General features: G+C 39.1%; 1 protein-coding gene across 1 annotated transcript; it reads right to left on the bottom strand.

Moving 5' to 3' along the window:
- Positions 1–11,633: 11,633 nt before the first annotated feature.
- On the bottom strand, positions 11,634–12,365 carry LOC145565055 (uncharacterized). Its single transcript, XM_081625166.1, has one exon. It carries the CDS (start codon positions 12,363–12,365, stop codon positions 11,634–11,636), a length of 732 nt encoding a protein of 243 aa, XP_081481292.1.
- Positions 12,366–13,440: the final 1,075 nt, after the last annotated feature.

Genomic DNA, 13,440 nt, shown 5'->3' with positions numbered 1-13,440 from the left:
TGCAAGTCTGGTGAAGGAGGGGTGGGTAGGCATGGGGGTTGTGGCTCGGGATAGCAAAGGGGAGGTATGATGTCTGCTGTCTTGAAGTGGCTGAAGCTAAGGCTTTGGTTATGGCTGTCAAGCTCGCCAAAACCTATGGTTTTGCTGATGTTGTGATTGAATCAGATTGTCAAGTTCTCATCCACAGGTTATCAAAGGCAGCCATCTATTTTTCAGATCTTGATGGTGTGATTGAAGATATATTATCTCTGAGTTGTGCTTTTAATTTGTTCCCTTGGTCTCATGTAAAACGTGATGGCAATTTTGTTGCTCATCACTTAGCTAGGCTTGTGCCCTTTGGGGTAGAACAAGTTTGGGTTAATCATTGCCCTCCTGATATTTGCTCGATGTGTTTCCCAAAAAATTAATTTTGGTTTGGAATTACTAAACTTTTTTTGTAAACTCTATTTAATGCTTAGGTTGGTTAGTAAGCTTTTTCAGATGGGTTAAATTACTTTATCGTACATCTTTTTTGGAAGAGCCATGGGGGTGTTGAGTTTGCTGGTACTTGATAAAATAACTTTATAGTGGGGGTGGAACAAGTAGGGACCACACAATAAATGCTAATGATAAATTGATAACCATGTTCCCAGCCTTAAATCTAAACAGATTCACCTAAAACTATATCCCATATCTCCTTTGTTAATTAACAATCCTTCATTCAACAAGCCAAACCACATAAACACAAAAGTCACCATCACCACCACCACCCCTGCCTCAAACATAGAATCTACTATACACACCATCCCTGTCTCAAAAATCACACCTACCTCATACACCCCTTAGAGTCCACCACGTCAAGCAAAACCATCAAACCTAACTAGTGGCGTTTTCAGTATGTGTTCAACTAAACCCATACTGGACTTCTTAAAATTCTGCAAAACCAGAAAAATAAAGAGCGATTAAAATAAATTTAGGTGTTTTATATTACACAATAAAACAAAGATGGATAAATGGTCGAAGACCTGCATTTAAAGCTTACTCCTTACAAAGCTGGCACGGGTCAAGCCTTGTTTTCAAACCCTCTTATTCTTTTACTTGTCGTTATTTACTTTACCTTTCTTTTTTGACACGTACTTATAAAACTATTTACTTTACCTTGAAAGTTGAACCTATATAAATCCATTCACATTAATTTTTTTTAACTTGTCATTATTTACTTTTACCTTAAAACTATATACATGGCAGTACTTGGTAGGCTGGTATGAACCGTCACGCCCAATACCAGTATTAAAAAATTATATTGTTTAATTTTTTAAAGGTAAATGAAATTCTAAATGTTAGTGTAATTCAAAGGAAATTCTTCAGTTGAAGGTGAACTTTACGAGAATTGGAGGCAGTGGCGGAGCCACATAGGAACATGGGGGACAGTTGCCCCCCCCCCCCCCATTTTTTTTAAAAAAAAAACCAAAAAAAAGATTTACGTGTTAGCTGAAAAAGATGCAATAGATTGGAATAAATAAATTACATGTACACCTTAATCACAAACACAAATATAGTATGGTGGTTGTTGGGCTTTGATAAAGCCTACTCGCTTATATTATAATTTATTATGTTCGAAGTTCGATTCCTTTCCCTAACAATTTATTATCATCATCATCATCATCATCATTATCATCATCATCATTATTATTATTATTATTATTATTATTATTATTATTATTATTATTATTATATCAAAAAACCTACAAAGTCAATCAATTTACAAGAAATTCGTGGGGAGCCGAGATACAATCTGGGCCCCACCCCTCTAGCTATAGTGAACCCGATCCTGCTGAAGATGTGAGCAGCTGCACGAGCACCAATATCCTGAGTCTTAGCAAACGCCTAAACCCGCTTCAGCAACACAATATCATCCTTCTCTAATTCCCCCAACGAAGAAAAGGAGAAAGGCAGAAAACCATAGCCAATAGTCCTGCAACGCCCCCTATACTTGTCCCGCTTTCGCTAAGCCGCCGCCGCCACAACATGACCAGGAACAAAGTCAGACAACCCCAATCGTGTCAAAGGTGAAGACCCCGTCAAGTCAACACATACATTAAGGCCTCTATCCCAGGTATAAAGCAACACATCTGCTAGTCGTAAAACGCCGTCGTTCCCTCCAGTCAACCCAACGTTAACCTCCTTTTGAGCAGAAAACCAAGACTGAAAAAAAATATCAACAAGGGTGTCACGAACAACGTTGTGCCGATGTTTGATACCCACCATCCCAGCACAAGACACTACATGATCCCCACAAATATACCCATAAAAAACCCTTGAGCAAGCAGAACACGTATTGTTATTATTATTATTATTATTATTATTATTATTATTATTATTATTATTATTATTATTATTATTATTATTATTATTATTGTTTTGGGTAAAAGTACCTTTGCTACGTGGCCCAATCAGAGAGGGACACGCGTCAACCCAGGATAGGTCCAACATGGACCACTCACCGGTTGACACGTGGCACCCTCAGATGGTAAAGGAAATGGCAGCCTTCAGGGCCCAATTCCTAAGAACACCGCAAAACGGTGCAGCCCATTAGGTCAGAGTGAACTAAAAAATTGCACATTTTCCAACAACCCTATAAATAGGGAGATTTCCCCCTTTTTTGAGACACATTCACACATTCATTTATTACAACACCTGAATTCTCTCACATCAGAGTAAACATCTGATCTCGAAATCCGAGAAGGTCTCACTTTTACCTTTTCCACACCTTTTTACATTCTCCGAACACGTTCTAACATGATTGTTGAAGGTGGAACTCCAACCACCCGGAGTCTCCGTTGTTTTGTAGGTACAGACAAAAGGATCCCAGTCTTGGTGACGTAATTCTCTCGAGGGACCAGAAAAATCGCAAAACATTTGGCGCCTTTTGTGGGGAGAGTACCTCTAAGATGGTTTCAGAGTCTGTACCACCTCCTAATGAGAAACAGCCTAAGTGGATGTTGAATTCGAAATATGCGTGTCCTCTGATGGGTCACTCAAAACCAAGCGCATCCGTCCCAGGGATAACCTGGAACGGGGCAATAGCAAGGCAAGTCCGAGTAAATCATCAGGACTGCCAACTAGGGATTCCCAGGCGGCAAGAGTAAAGGCTCTTGTCACTAGAGACGAACTCGTGAAATTCATGACTAGTTTCAAAGGGGAAATCAAGGACGTGATAAACAAGAGGACGGCTGGCTCTAGCAAGGGTCAGTTGGCCAGAAAATCTCCTTATGCTGAGATGAAAAAGTAAATCAGGGACCGACAGCCTACTCCACACCCCACTACTAAGGAGAAGGCTCGGACCTTGATTGACTGGTCCAAGGTTCGTCTGCCCTAGACGGACACGAGGAAGGTCATCCAGAAAATCCAGCCGGATGGCAACAAAAACATCATTCTCTGATGCCCGACATATCATCGAGCAAAAGAGAAACCAGCAGCTATTTGACTCGGCTTTCACGTTGAGCTTCCCAGACAGCTTTAAGAGTACCTCGGCAAGGTATTCCCAGTCAGTACATAAGATCCAGATAGGCGGCCAGTTCGTCCATACAGGCCCTCAAATGATTGGATCGGCCCCGTATGTGCCTCAAATGCCATACGGGCCATATGCCCAACCTTACATGCAGCCGACCCTCTTCGGAGGTCAAGCAGTATTCAACGTCTAACCTTTGGACTGGTAGCTCCGTTTGCTAAAGCTTGGTGAACAACCCTATGCGTTCACTAATAACTGAGGCGACACTGCCTGCCAAGGTTAAGAATATTATGGTGGGTACCTATGATGGTACCACCAACCCAAAAGACCGCCTAATGGCCTACACAAAACTCATGTACCTACAGGGGTTGGATGATGCCAGCTGGTGTAGGTGTTTCCCGGCTACATTGAAGGGCATCGCCCAGCAATGGTTTAGCAACTTGCCGGCCGGATGCATTGACACCTTCAAGAGGCTTGTCTTCTTGTTTTCTTCCAATTTCTCACTGAATATCCCTGCCAAGAACAAAAGTCTCGACTTGAGTACTATACGGAAGGGAGAGAGAGAAGGGCTTCGTTCAATCTGGGGAGAATCTAGATTCAAGGACTGTCTTACGAGGTTGCATACACAGACTTCTTTAAGAGTCTAAAAGACGGGTCAAATTTTAAGTTCGACCTCGTCAAAAACAGGGTATTCACCCTCCAAGAGGCACTGATGGAAGCGGAAGCCTATATACAGGCGACCGACCTCTGCTGGCCCAGCAATCAGTCTGACTCCAAGAAGTCTGACAAACAAAAGAGAGTCGTCCTACTCAGCCGGCTCACAAAGCTGAAGAAAGCAAGAAGAGAAAAGACATTTGGGCGGTTAACGATTCTGATCAGTCGTCCCAGAAGAAAAAGAAAGAGTTTAAACCGTACGTCCCCAAGTACGGGTTTAACAAGGACTGCTACTCCATCCTCATTGAGATTAAAGACCAAGTGACCATTGAGAAGCCCGCTACAATGAAAGGTTCCGCCAAAAATCGGAATAAAAACAAGTACTGCCATTTCCATGAGGATATTGGCCATGACACTAACGACTGCTATAGCCTCAAGCGGTTGTTGGACCGGCTGGCCAATCAGGGGGTGTTGAAGTCTTACATCCTCAAGTCCAAGGTTACCCTGAAGACTGTAGGCACCTAAAAATGTCTCCCCAATACCAAACCCGATGATGAACAACCTTTCACCGCCATTATTAGTCGGGTTGAGTATTTAATCTTGTCGTGCTTAAATCCATATTCAAATCCCAATACACTCATAAACCAACCCAATTCCTAGCCAATTTCCCCAAACCATAACTAATTTTCCTCTTTTCGTGGCTTCAAACCCAAAATAATTCATTTCGTGTCCCTTAAAATAATTCATTTCGTGTCCTTTTAAAAGAAAGTCTAGACCAGTTTAATTTGGTACATAATATGGGTCCAATTATTGAATATTTAAATAGATCTTGAAAAGATCTTTCCAATGATATATTATAATCCCAAATCTGAGTTATAACGAATAAGTTATGGCCAAAATACTAAACTGAGCCCAAACCGAAGCCCACTTTACCTACAACCCAATGATCATGTGGAGGGTCCAAAGGCTTTAATCCCATTCCTAAAACAATTACGATTAATTAGAAGCTTCTATAAGTTTCTAAAATATCTTAATTATCCTTTTTGAAAAGATACGATTAAAGATTTTGAAATTGAATAAAACTCCTCTTTGAAAGTCCTAATTCTATTCGAATTGAAAGGCGTTTAAAGATAGTCAGATATGATTTTCGTAAATCATATTTTTAATCCAAATCTTAAATGGTTGGATAGATATTGAAATTATCTTTTTAATGATATATTATAATATTAATTTCGAGTTATAACGAAAAAGATATAAAAGAAATACGAAACTCTATCCAAAACTGACACCGTCCCACTATTTCGTCCATATCTTTTATTATACAAATGATTTTAATCTTATTCTAATTTGATTAGAAAGTATACTTTTAGAGCTTTCCAAAAACATATTATTTATCTTATTCCAATTTCTATATCAAAACATATGATAAAAACAAAAACCGCAAAAACTGTTGCCTATCGCAAGAGTTTTATTCCGATTCGAATTCGGATCTTTTCTTGATTCTTCAACCCTTTTTTTCTTTATAAATAGATTTCATATCACCCTTTTAAGTTATCAACAAGCTTGATCACCAAATCACTCTCTCTTCCTCTCTTATACACCGAAACCTTCTCTCTTTTCTCTCTCTTGCTTAAACCTAATTTCTAGCCTTCCCTATTCTTCCACCATACATTCCTTAAGCACTCCAAGGAGTCCATACTTGACCCAAGTTTCCTTCCTTAAACCAAGGCGTGAAAGCAATTTAAAGGAGTGCGCGAAATATGAGTAATCAATTAATTTAATTACTTATTTTATTTTAATATTGCTAGTATCATGATTAAGTTTATAATTATTTGATTTGACTAACGATATTATGGTTAAATTGCTTCCAATATTAATATTTATCTTCTTGTTATTATGATCACCACATTTCATGTTAAAGGGAATATGTAATCGAAAATCACGCCTAATAAAATTTGGACAATCGGTTTAGATTCCTTTTTAATCTTGTTGTTTAATCAAGTGATCACGAATATTTTAGAATTATATGTGGCATTAATATTCAACCAATTTAGCCAAATATTAGTTTAGAGAAAATTGAATCTTTGTTTTCATGCCTTTGAGATCGCAGGAATTACTTTTCATAATAAGAATCGAGTAGAGGCCAACACGGGCGAATATGACTCCATGAGTCACTTCATACCATCATCCCCAATCCTCCTTTCGTGGTTCCGAACCATTTGGAGTTAGTAATCTCCTGGATTATGAATGGGGTGTAACCTTCACGGGTCAATCGTTATTGCCTATCGTTGTCCCTTTATTCGTGGTTGCCTTAAATAATCCGTGAACAGCTTTAAAAGTTCCTTAAAAACTTGTTGGTGGCTCCCTACTTTCCTTGTCCCTAATCGTATTATGTCAATTCTCACTTCCTATGAGTGCCAAGCATATTCACACATGCTTAACGTAGGCGTGCTTCGAATGACGCCTACAATTTGGCGACTCCACTGGGGAAAATTCTTGGTTATTTATCGATTTGAGTGATCGGTATTTAATTTAGATGAGTGGATGAGACTTGAAAGATTCTTGAACTTTATTCCTGCGATTTGATTGGCATTGTCACATATGCATATGCATTTTAGCTTACCTATTTTGCCACAATAGTACGTGTTCTATGTATGTGGCTAGCTCGGGGGATTTAAGCTCTATCAACCCGAAAACGTTCATGACAATAAGGGTTCATCCGAGTATTTAAATCCACCAAAACCATGGAATCGAGTTTAATTTTATCACGAACTCGCGGAGCCGCCCGTTGGCATACATCCTCAAGGGAGGTTGCCTTGCTAACACATCCAAACTCTTAACCATGGTACCCTTTGACACCCAAAAGCTTGACCATAGTGGAACATAGAACTTGACTTTAGGTTGCGAACTTCATTACATCATAGGTGACAATGTTCTTATGTGTGCATATTTTTATTTTATTTTATTTTTCTTATCTAGCCCTTTATTATATATTAGAGTCGAGTCCTAGGTTTTTTTTTATTTTGAGTTAACCCAAATTTTTATTCCCATATCCTGCATAAGAGCCAACTTGTTTTTGTCATAGCCGAGTTAGAAAGAGTTACGTGACGTGCAACCTATGGATCTTTAGCCCCAAGTTGTATCTTTCATTTGGCGTTGGTTTCGCCACAATCAGAGTCATAGATCAAAAGTTATAACCGATATACTACATCTGGTCCAATTTAGGTGTCTTTTTAGTGTGCAACCTTTTATTTTTATTTTTTTAATATCTTTTAGTGCCAAGCTAGTCTTAGCCAAGTCTTTTAATCCATGTCAAATCGTATAACATAGGATTATAGATTTTTATTTTTATTTATTTATTTATTTATACCCATGAGTCCTAACTCTTTTAGAATTCCTAGTTTCTTGTGATTTTATGATAACCTTAACATGTGTTCTTTGTCTTTGATTGTTATTGATCTTATTTATGACTAACGATTGCCAGCATAAAAATTTTAATTGGACAAAAGTAAACAAGTTAGTTTGTCTTTTAATCTTCCGTGCTATTTGGTCCTTGCGTCCTTCGTTTTTTCACAACGTCCTCATGTCTAGCCATTCGATCGTACCACGAGTCTTAATAAACTCACCTAATCACACATGTTGAGTCGTTGCACACACTTTGTCTTCGAGTAATGCACTATATTGTTTATGATCATATATTCGAACCATGCATGCGTTATTTTCCGTAGTAATAGGAATAAGTGGAGAATTTCTCATTGGTTTTGAAAATTCTTTCATATATTCTTCCTTTCCAATCCGAGTATTGAGTTAATGCATTAAGTGAGCTCATTTTGTACCATAGTACTTGAGTTCAAGAATCACTAGGAAAGAGTTGGAAGAATAAAGGGAACGTCATTCCTTCCTTCTTTTCTTCCAATCTAAGCATCAGCAACTAACAGCTGATTTCTTGTCCCTCCTGGCGGTAACAAGTAATTCATAAACAACCATGAAGACAAAGCAGAAGACAAGTTTCCCATACAAGATTTCATGCTTTTTTTTCTTCTTTTGTTTCAACCCTTTCCCCTAATGAGTCTAGCATAGGTTCCTCTTATCCATGTGTACTGTCTATGTGTCATATTTCGTACCTTTTCCATCAATGAATTCCTTTCCTTTGCAATCGATAATCGAATTCATTTGTAATAAAAAAATGTTGAATCGAACACAAGGTATACCAATTATTTGAGGCACCTTTGGAACCCATTATTTCCCATTAACCATTCAATCACATATCCATTTCTTCATCAACCACTTTAACCCTCGTCTAACGACCTTATTTATTCAACCCACATTCACTAACTTTGGGATGGGAAAGTGTGAAATTTGTGTAACATTCAAAAAGCAAGTAAAAAAAATAAAAAAAAAAAAAACAGCAAAGCAACACTAAAACAATGTCTAAGGGCAAGTGTTCCAATATCTTTGATATGAACACGTCTCAAATTGCGTCTCTCATCGAGTGCTTGGTACCGTGCTTGAGAAACATGAATGCTAAATGAGTGATGGACCGCATGATCTGAGATTGCCCACATTGATTAAAAAACGAAAAAAAAAGAAAAAAATTCAAAGCAGAAAAAAAAGGTTGAAAATAAACTTGCAAAATTAAAAAATTTCAAATACACAATTACACATCTTTGGGATTCTCTCGGGTCTTGAGCCTTTTACCTTTTTCTTCTTTAAACCATCAACTTAACCACATTACAACCCTTGAAAGACCTCTTTGAGGTGTACTTACACTTGTGCAAATTTCGGTTAGAGCTACGTTCGGCCTGATTCCTAACGGATACGTAGGCAACCTCACATCAAGGTACGACCACATTCATATTCATATCCACACATGATCGAGTCATTTCCAATGCTTATCCCTACCCATATAAGGCTAGACTTGGGGGCTTGAACCCACATAACTTAGCTTACCCAGCCTAAAGAGTCATCATCTTTGACTCTTTTCACATCCATTTCCATTACCACAGTCTTTGCAGCCAGCCTTAGTATCACATTCACACACTTCTTTCACACATACATAGCCATATCATCCTTCCCTTAGGAACCCTTTATCATGAAATCTTGTTCCCCTACCACGCATGCTTCATCATCTTTTAAGACAACATTCATTAAAAGAAACATTGTATACTTGCTTAAGCTTCCTGACCTGAGCAATATTCATTGTTTCACCCATCGCATAATGTGCTTAGAAACATTTATATATCAATGATCTGTGATCATACAAAGCATATCGTGTTAGCTCCTTGACCTAAGCTACCTTCATTATGCAATACCTAGTAATCACTTCATCTATATACGTTCGACCTAAGTGGCGTTCAATATTGTTTCTTTACGCTATATACGATGCTTAGCTCCATGACCTAAGTGATAGGAATGGTGTCCTTCGAACAAGTGTACTATTCCGATAGAGGGTTCGAAAATATTAGAACGCTAATTATTCAGTGAGGTCAAGTGATAGGAGTGCCTAGTTGGAGGCCGCTTCCGATCAGTAATATTAATCTATAATTAATATTACAGCCTAATCTTGACTGAATACTTTGGGTCACACCCAAGCAACTAATGATCCGACACAACGAATTAATTCAAAAGGAATTAATGAGTCACTCAAGTTTTATGAACATTGACGTCGGATATCGAGCTAAGAGCGTCGAGACCGAGCGTCGCATGTCGAGTTGAATGAATAAAAGACGAGACAGTAAAAATCAATAAGTTAATCAACAATTACCAAAATACCCCTAGCATTGGAATGCCCCGAGCAAACCAAGTGCAAGGGGAAAATGGTGCTAGCACACCAATGCTAGCAAGCATGCTAGCACGCACAGCAGCTAGTAGCACTAGCACACGCATCAACTAGCAGCTAGCAGCACTAGCGAGCGCATCAGTTAGCAACTAGCAGCTAGCAATGCACTAGCGTGCTAGCACGACCAGTAGGGCAACGTGTGTAAGAGTGTGCACAGCTACACCTAGCAGCCCGCACGAGGCAGGCCTAGCCACGCACTAGGCCACCAGCTGGGCGCGCCTTGGTGCCCTAGGCTGGGCGCCACGTGGCACTGCGTGGTTGGCTCCGGGTGAATAGTGTGTGTGGCGATTGGGGATGCTTGGGGGGCAAGGCTTTGGTCGCCCCCCTTATGGTCCTCACCTACCCTCACCTTCCTTGTTGCCACTTGTTAATTAATAATTGCTTTGCTATTTTTCTTTTGTTTTTGAATTAAAACTGAAATGAGAAATTGACTTTTACCAACTATTCCACATTGATGGGAGAGTTGAATGTTTCTTGGAATTCTCTATAAAAACCCATGTATTGGGACTTGAGAATTCCACTTGAGTTCAAACTCAAAAAGGCATCTCCATAATAGTGAGAAAACTTTTAATTTCACATAAAACTCGAGTAGTTGTTTTTGGTCCGACCTCGACTAAACTCCGAGTTAGAGACCGTTCGGGACATTGTTGCGGGTGAACTATCGTTGGAGGTCTAAGCGCTTGCGTGACTCGGCTTTCGAAGTAAGAGCTCGTCGTATGAGCGAAGCAAGCATCAAGGGTAAGATGGTATTTTCACTTTATCTTGTTATTTATGTCTTTTAGTTATATTAATTGTGAGCGGGTCTTGGGGTCGGGTTTTGTTCCGCGAAAATTCGGACTTTCCGAAACCCAATAGCGATATCGGAGCCTTGCTCATTTATTTTTGTAACTAAAATTTTCAAGGTGTTTAAAATGGATTTAATTTCTTGTTGTTGTTGCTAATTAGTTTAGTAGCTCGATTTTATTAATTTTAATTGTTTTATTTAGAATTTTGGCTCCAAAACCCAGATTTTCGCCCAAGACTAGTAAATTTTGGGTGGAATTGATATTCTGGAAACATTCTGACCCTTTTAGGGTTGCAAAAAAGCCAAATTCTGCCCGCTTGTTTCGAGGGATTTTTCGTTTTGACAAAATTTTTAAATCTTTTAAACCTTGAATCTTTTTTTTTTTTTTTTGACAAGAGCAAAGACCAAACAAAACTAAATACTAGGCATAAAATTAGTTAACGTAATTCGACATTGTCTTGGAATGTCGTGAGCCCTTTAAACTTGATCTCTTTGGACTTTTAAGATTCCGCACCTTTGGAAAGATCCTCCCACTTCCTTGATCTCTTTAATCGTCCAAGCTATCGAGACATCCTTACCAAGCCCTTCTTGTAGATTGTTGATTAGCGCAACTGAATCAGTTAGGATTAAAATCCCCTGTTCTCCTCTTGCTTTAGCCCATTTTAGAGCTTCAAGCATGCCCATGCCTCACATTGTAGTGCAGAGGAAGCAGCCCCATGCTTACCTCCCCCTTGCGTACCTGTGTTGGCGTTTCCACTACCAGTGACAATCCATCCTATCCCTGACCGTGTAGAGTGTTTATCCCATGCACCATCAACCTCCACCATGAACCTATCATATCCGGTTTTGTCAATTCCAAAATTTACCTAAAAGAAACCCGGGGGGTAACTGTGATCCCTCATAGCCCCTTCTATGCCATTCTCACACTCTTCTGCTTGAACAAAAGTGTCATGGTCTTGCAAGGCCCTGTTGATGCATTCAGTCACCAGATTTGTGCTCCCACTAGCCCCTTTGAAAACCTTCTCATTTCTGGCCTTCCACAATCCCCACAAGGTTGCTATAAAGGTTATAATACGCATACTATGCTTACCATCCTCGCTATAAAAGAGCAGGATATAATGCTGAATCCATTTCCGTAATGAACTGAACTCAGGATACTCAGAGCAAATAGCTAGGGACCCCATATCCCAGACTTCCTTTGCTAGATTGCAATATTGAAAGATGTGTTGACTTTCCTCTCTTTCCACTCCACAAAAAACACAAGCTTCCTCTACCTGAATCCCCCTCTTAGCTAAATTTGTCTTAACTGCAATACCATCATAAAAGAGCCTCCACATGAAGAGCCTCCATTTCGGTTGAATATTTAATCTCCATATGAGCTTCATAAAGTCTTGATCTGTAGGTGAAAAGTTGTTCCTTTCCAAACCCTTCCCTTTGGAGAGAAAATAGTATCCTGTTTTTACAGTGTAATTCCCTGATGGATGATGTTTCCAATAACTATAATCATCCTCCAGATTTGGGGGAATCTCCATTGCTAAGATAGCTTTAGCACTCTTCCACTCAAAGCATTCTCTTACTTTCCCTGCTTTCCAAGCCATTGTACTAGTATCAATAAAATCACTAACCTTCCAATGCATTGCTGCTCTCAATGTTTGGGTCGAGTTAACAGTCGGAATTTCCCCTTGAACCCACGGCGAGCTCATAGCTTTAATACTCATCCCATTTCCAACCATCCAGGCAAAACCTTTCTAGAAGGCCTCAACGGATCTCTGCAAACTAGATCTCCCTAAAGATGGAGTACCACTACCCTTATATGGTCTTGCCATATTGCAAATGCCACACTTTTGACACCCTCCGTGCACCTTCGAAAGTAGCAACTGTGGATTAAGATGCATTCTCGTTGCTTGCTTGAAAAACAAGGCATCATTTAAGAAGGTCGTTCCTCTAATGCCTAAACCTCCCATGCTCTTTGGGAGTTGAGTAACCTCCCTACTGACCCAGTGCATTCCTTTATTTCCCTTGTTTGACCACCAAAATCTTGTGATTAGCGAATCAATCTTGTTTGTTATACTCTGAGGCAGCTTAAGACATTTCATTGCATGAGCCGAAATGCTTACCAAAACTGTGTTGATGAGAATCAGTTTTGCAGCCTGAGAGAGATTAAGAGAGGCCCAAGATAGAATTTTCTCTGAGACTTTGTCCACCAAATACTGAAAAGAGTCTTTTTTCCTTCCTTGTATGTCAATTGGAGCCCCCAAATGAGTTCCCATTGTGATTATGCATTTGGTTCTTTGCTTTATGCTTTGGCAATTTTAGACCACTTTTGAGCATGATTACTTGGTAGTAATTGGTGCTTAATGGTTGGCTCAAATTTTCACATAATTGCAAATAAATTGCTCTAAGTGTGAAATGTTTGTCTTTTGAGGCTCTTAAGTACTAAATATCCAATGTTTAATTATTTTAAGTGATTGAAACTTTGTGTTACTAAATTCCATGTATGTTTATTGGACTTTCTTGATTCAATCATTTATTAAGTTGATTGGAATTATAAAGTTTCAAACTTGTGATAGAAATTTCATTAATCTTCATATTGGATGATGTAATTTTTCAAGGATTCACAAGTTAAAGTTGGAATTTTTATTTGAATGTTTGTGTTCATTATTCCAACTCCCT

This window comes from Chenopodium album, chromosome 10 (assembly GCF_948465745.1).
Source record: "Chenopodium album chromosome 10, dcCheAlbu1.1, whole genome shotgun sequence".
NCBI classification, from domain to species: Eukaryota; Viridiplantae; Streptophyta; class Magnoliopsida; order Caryophyllales; family Amaranthaceae; genus Chenopodium; species Chenopodium album.
Note: the sequence above shows the minus strand (reverse complement) of the source record. Positions and strands in the feature narration are given on the sequence as shown.

Coding starts and splice junctions, on each gene's coding strand:
- LOC145565055 (XM_081625166.1), bottom strand. CDS start 12,365: ATGGCTTGGAAAGCAGGGAAAGTAAGAGAATGCTTTGAGTGGAAGAGT.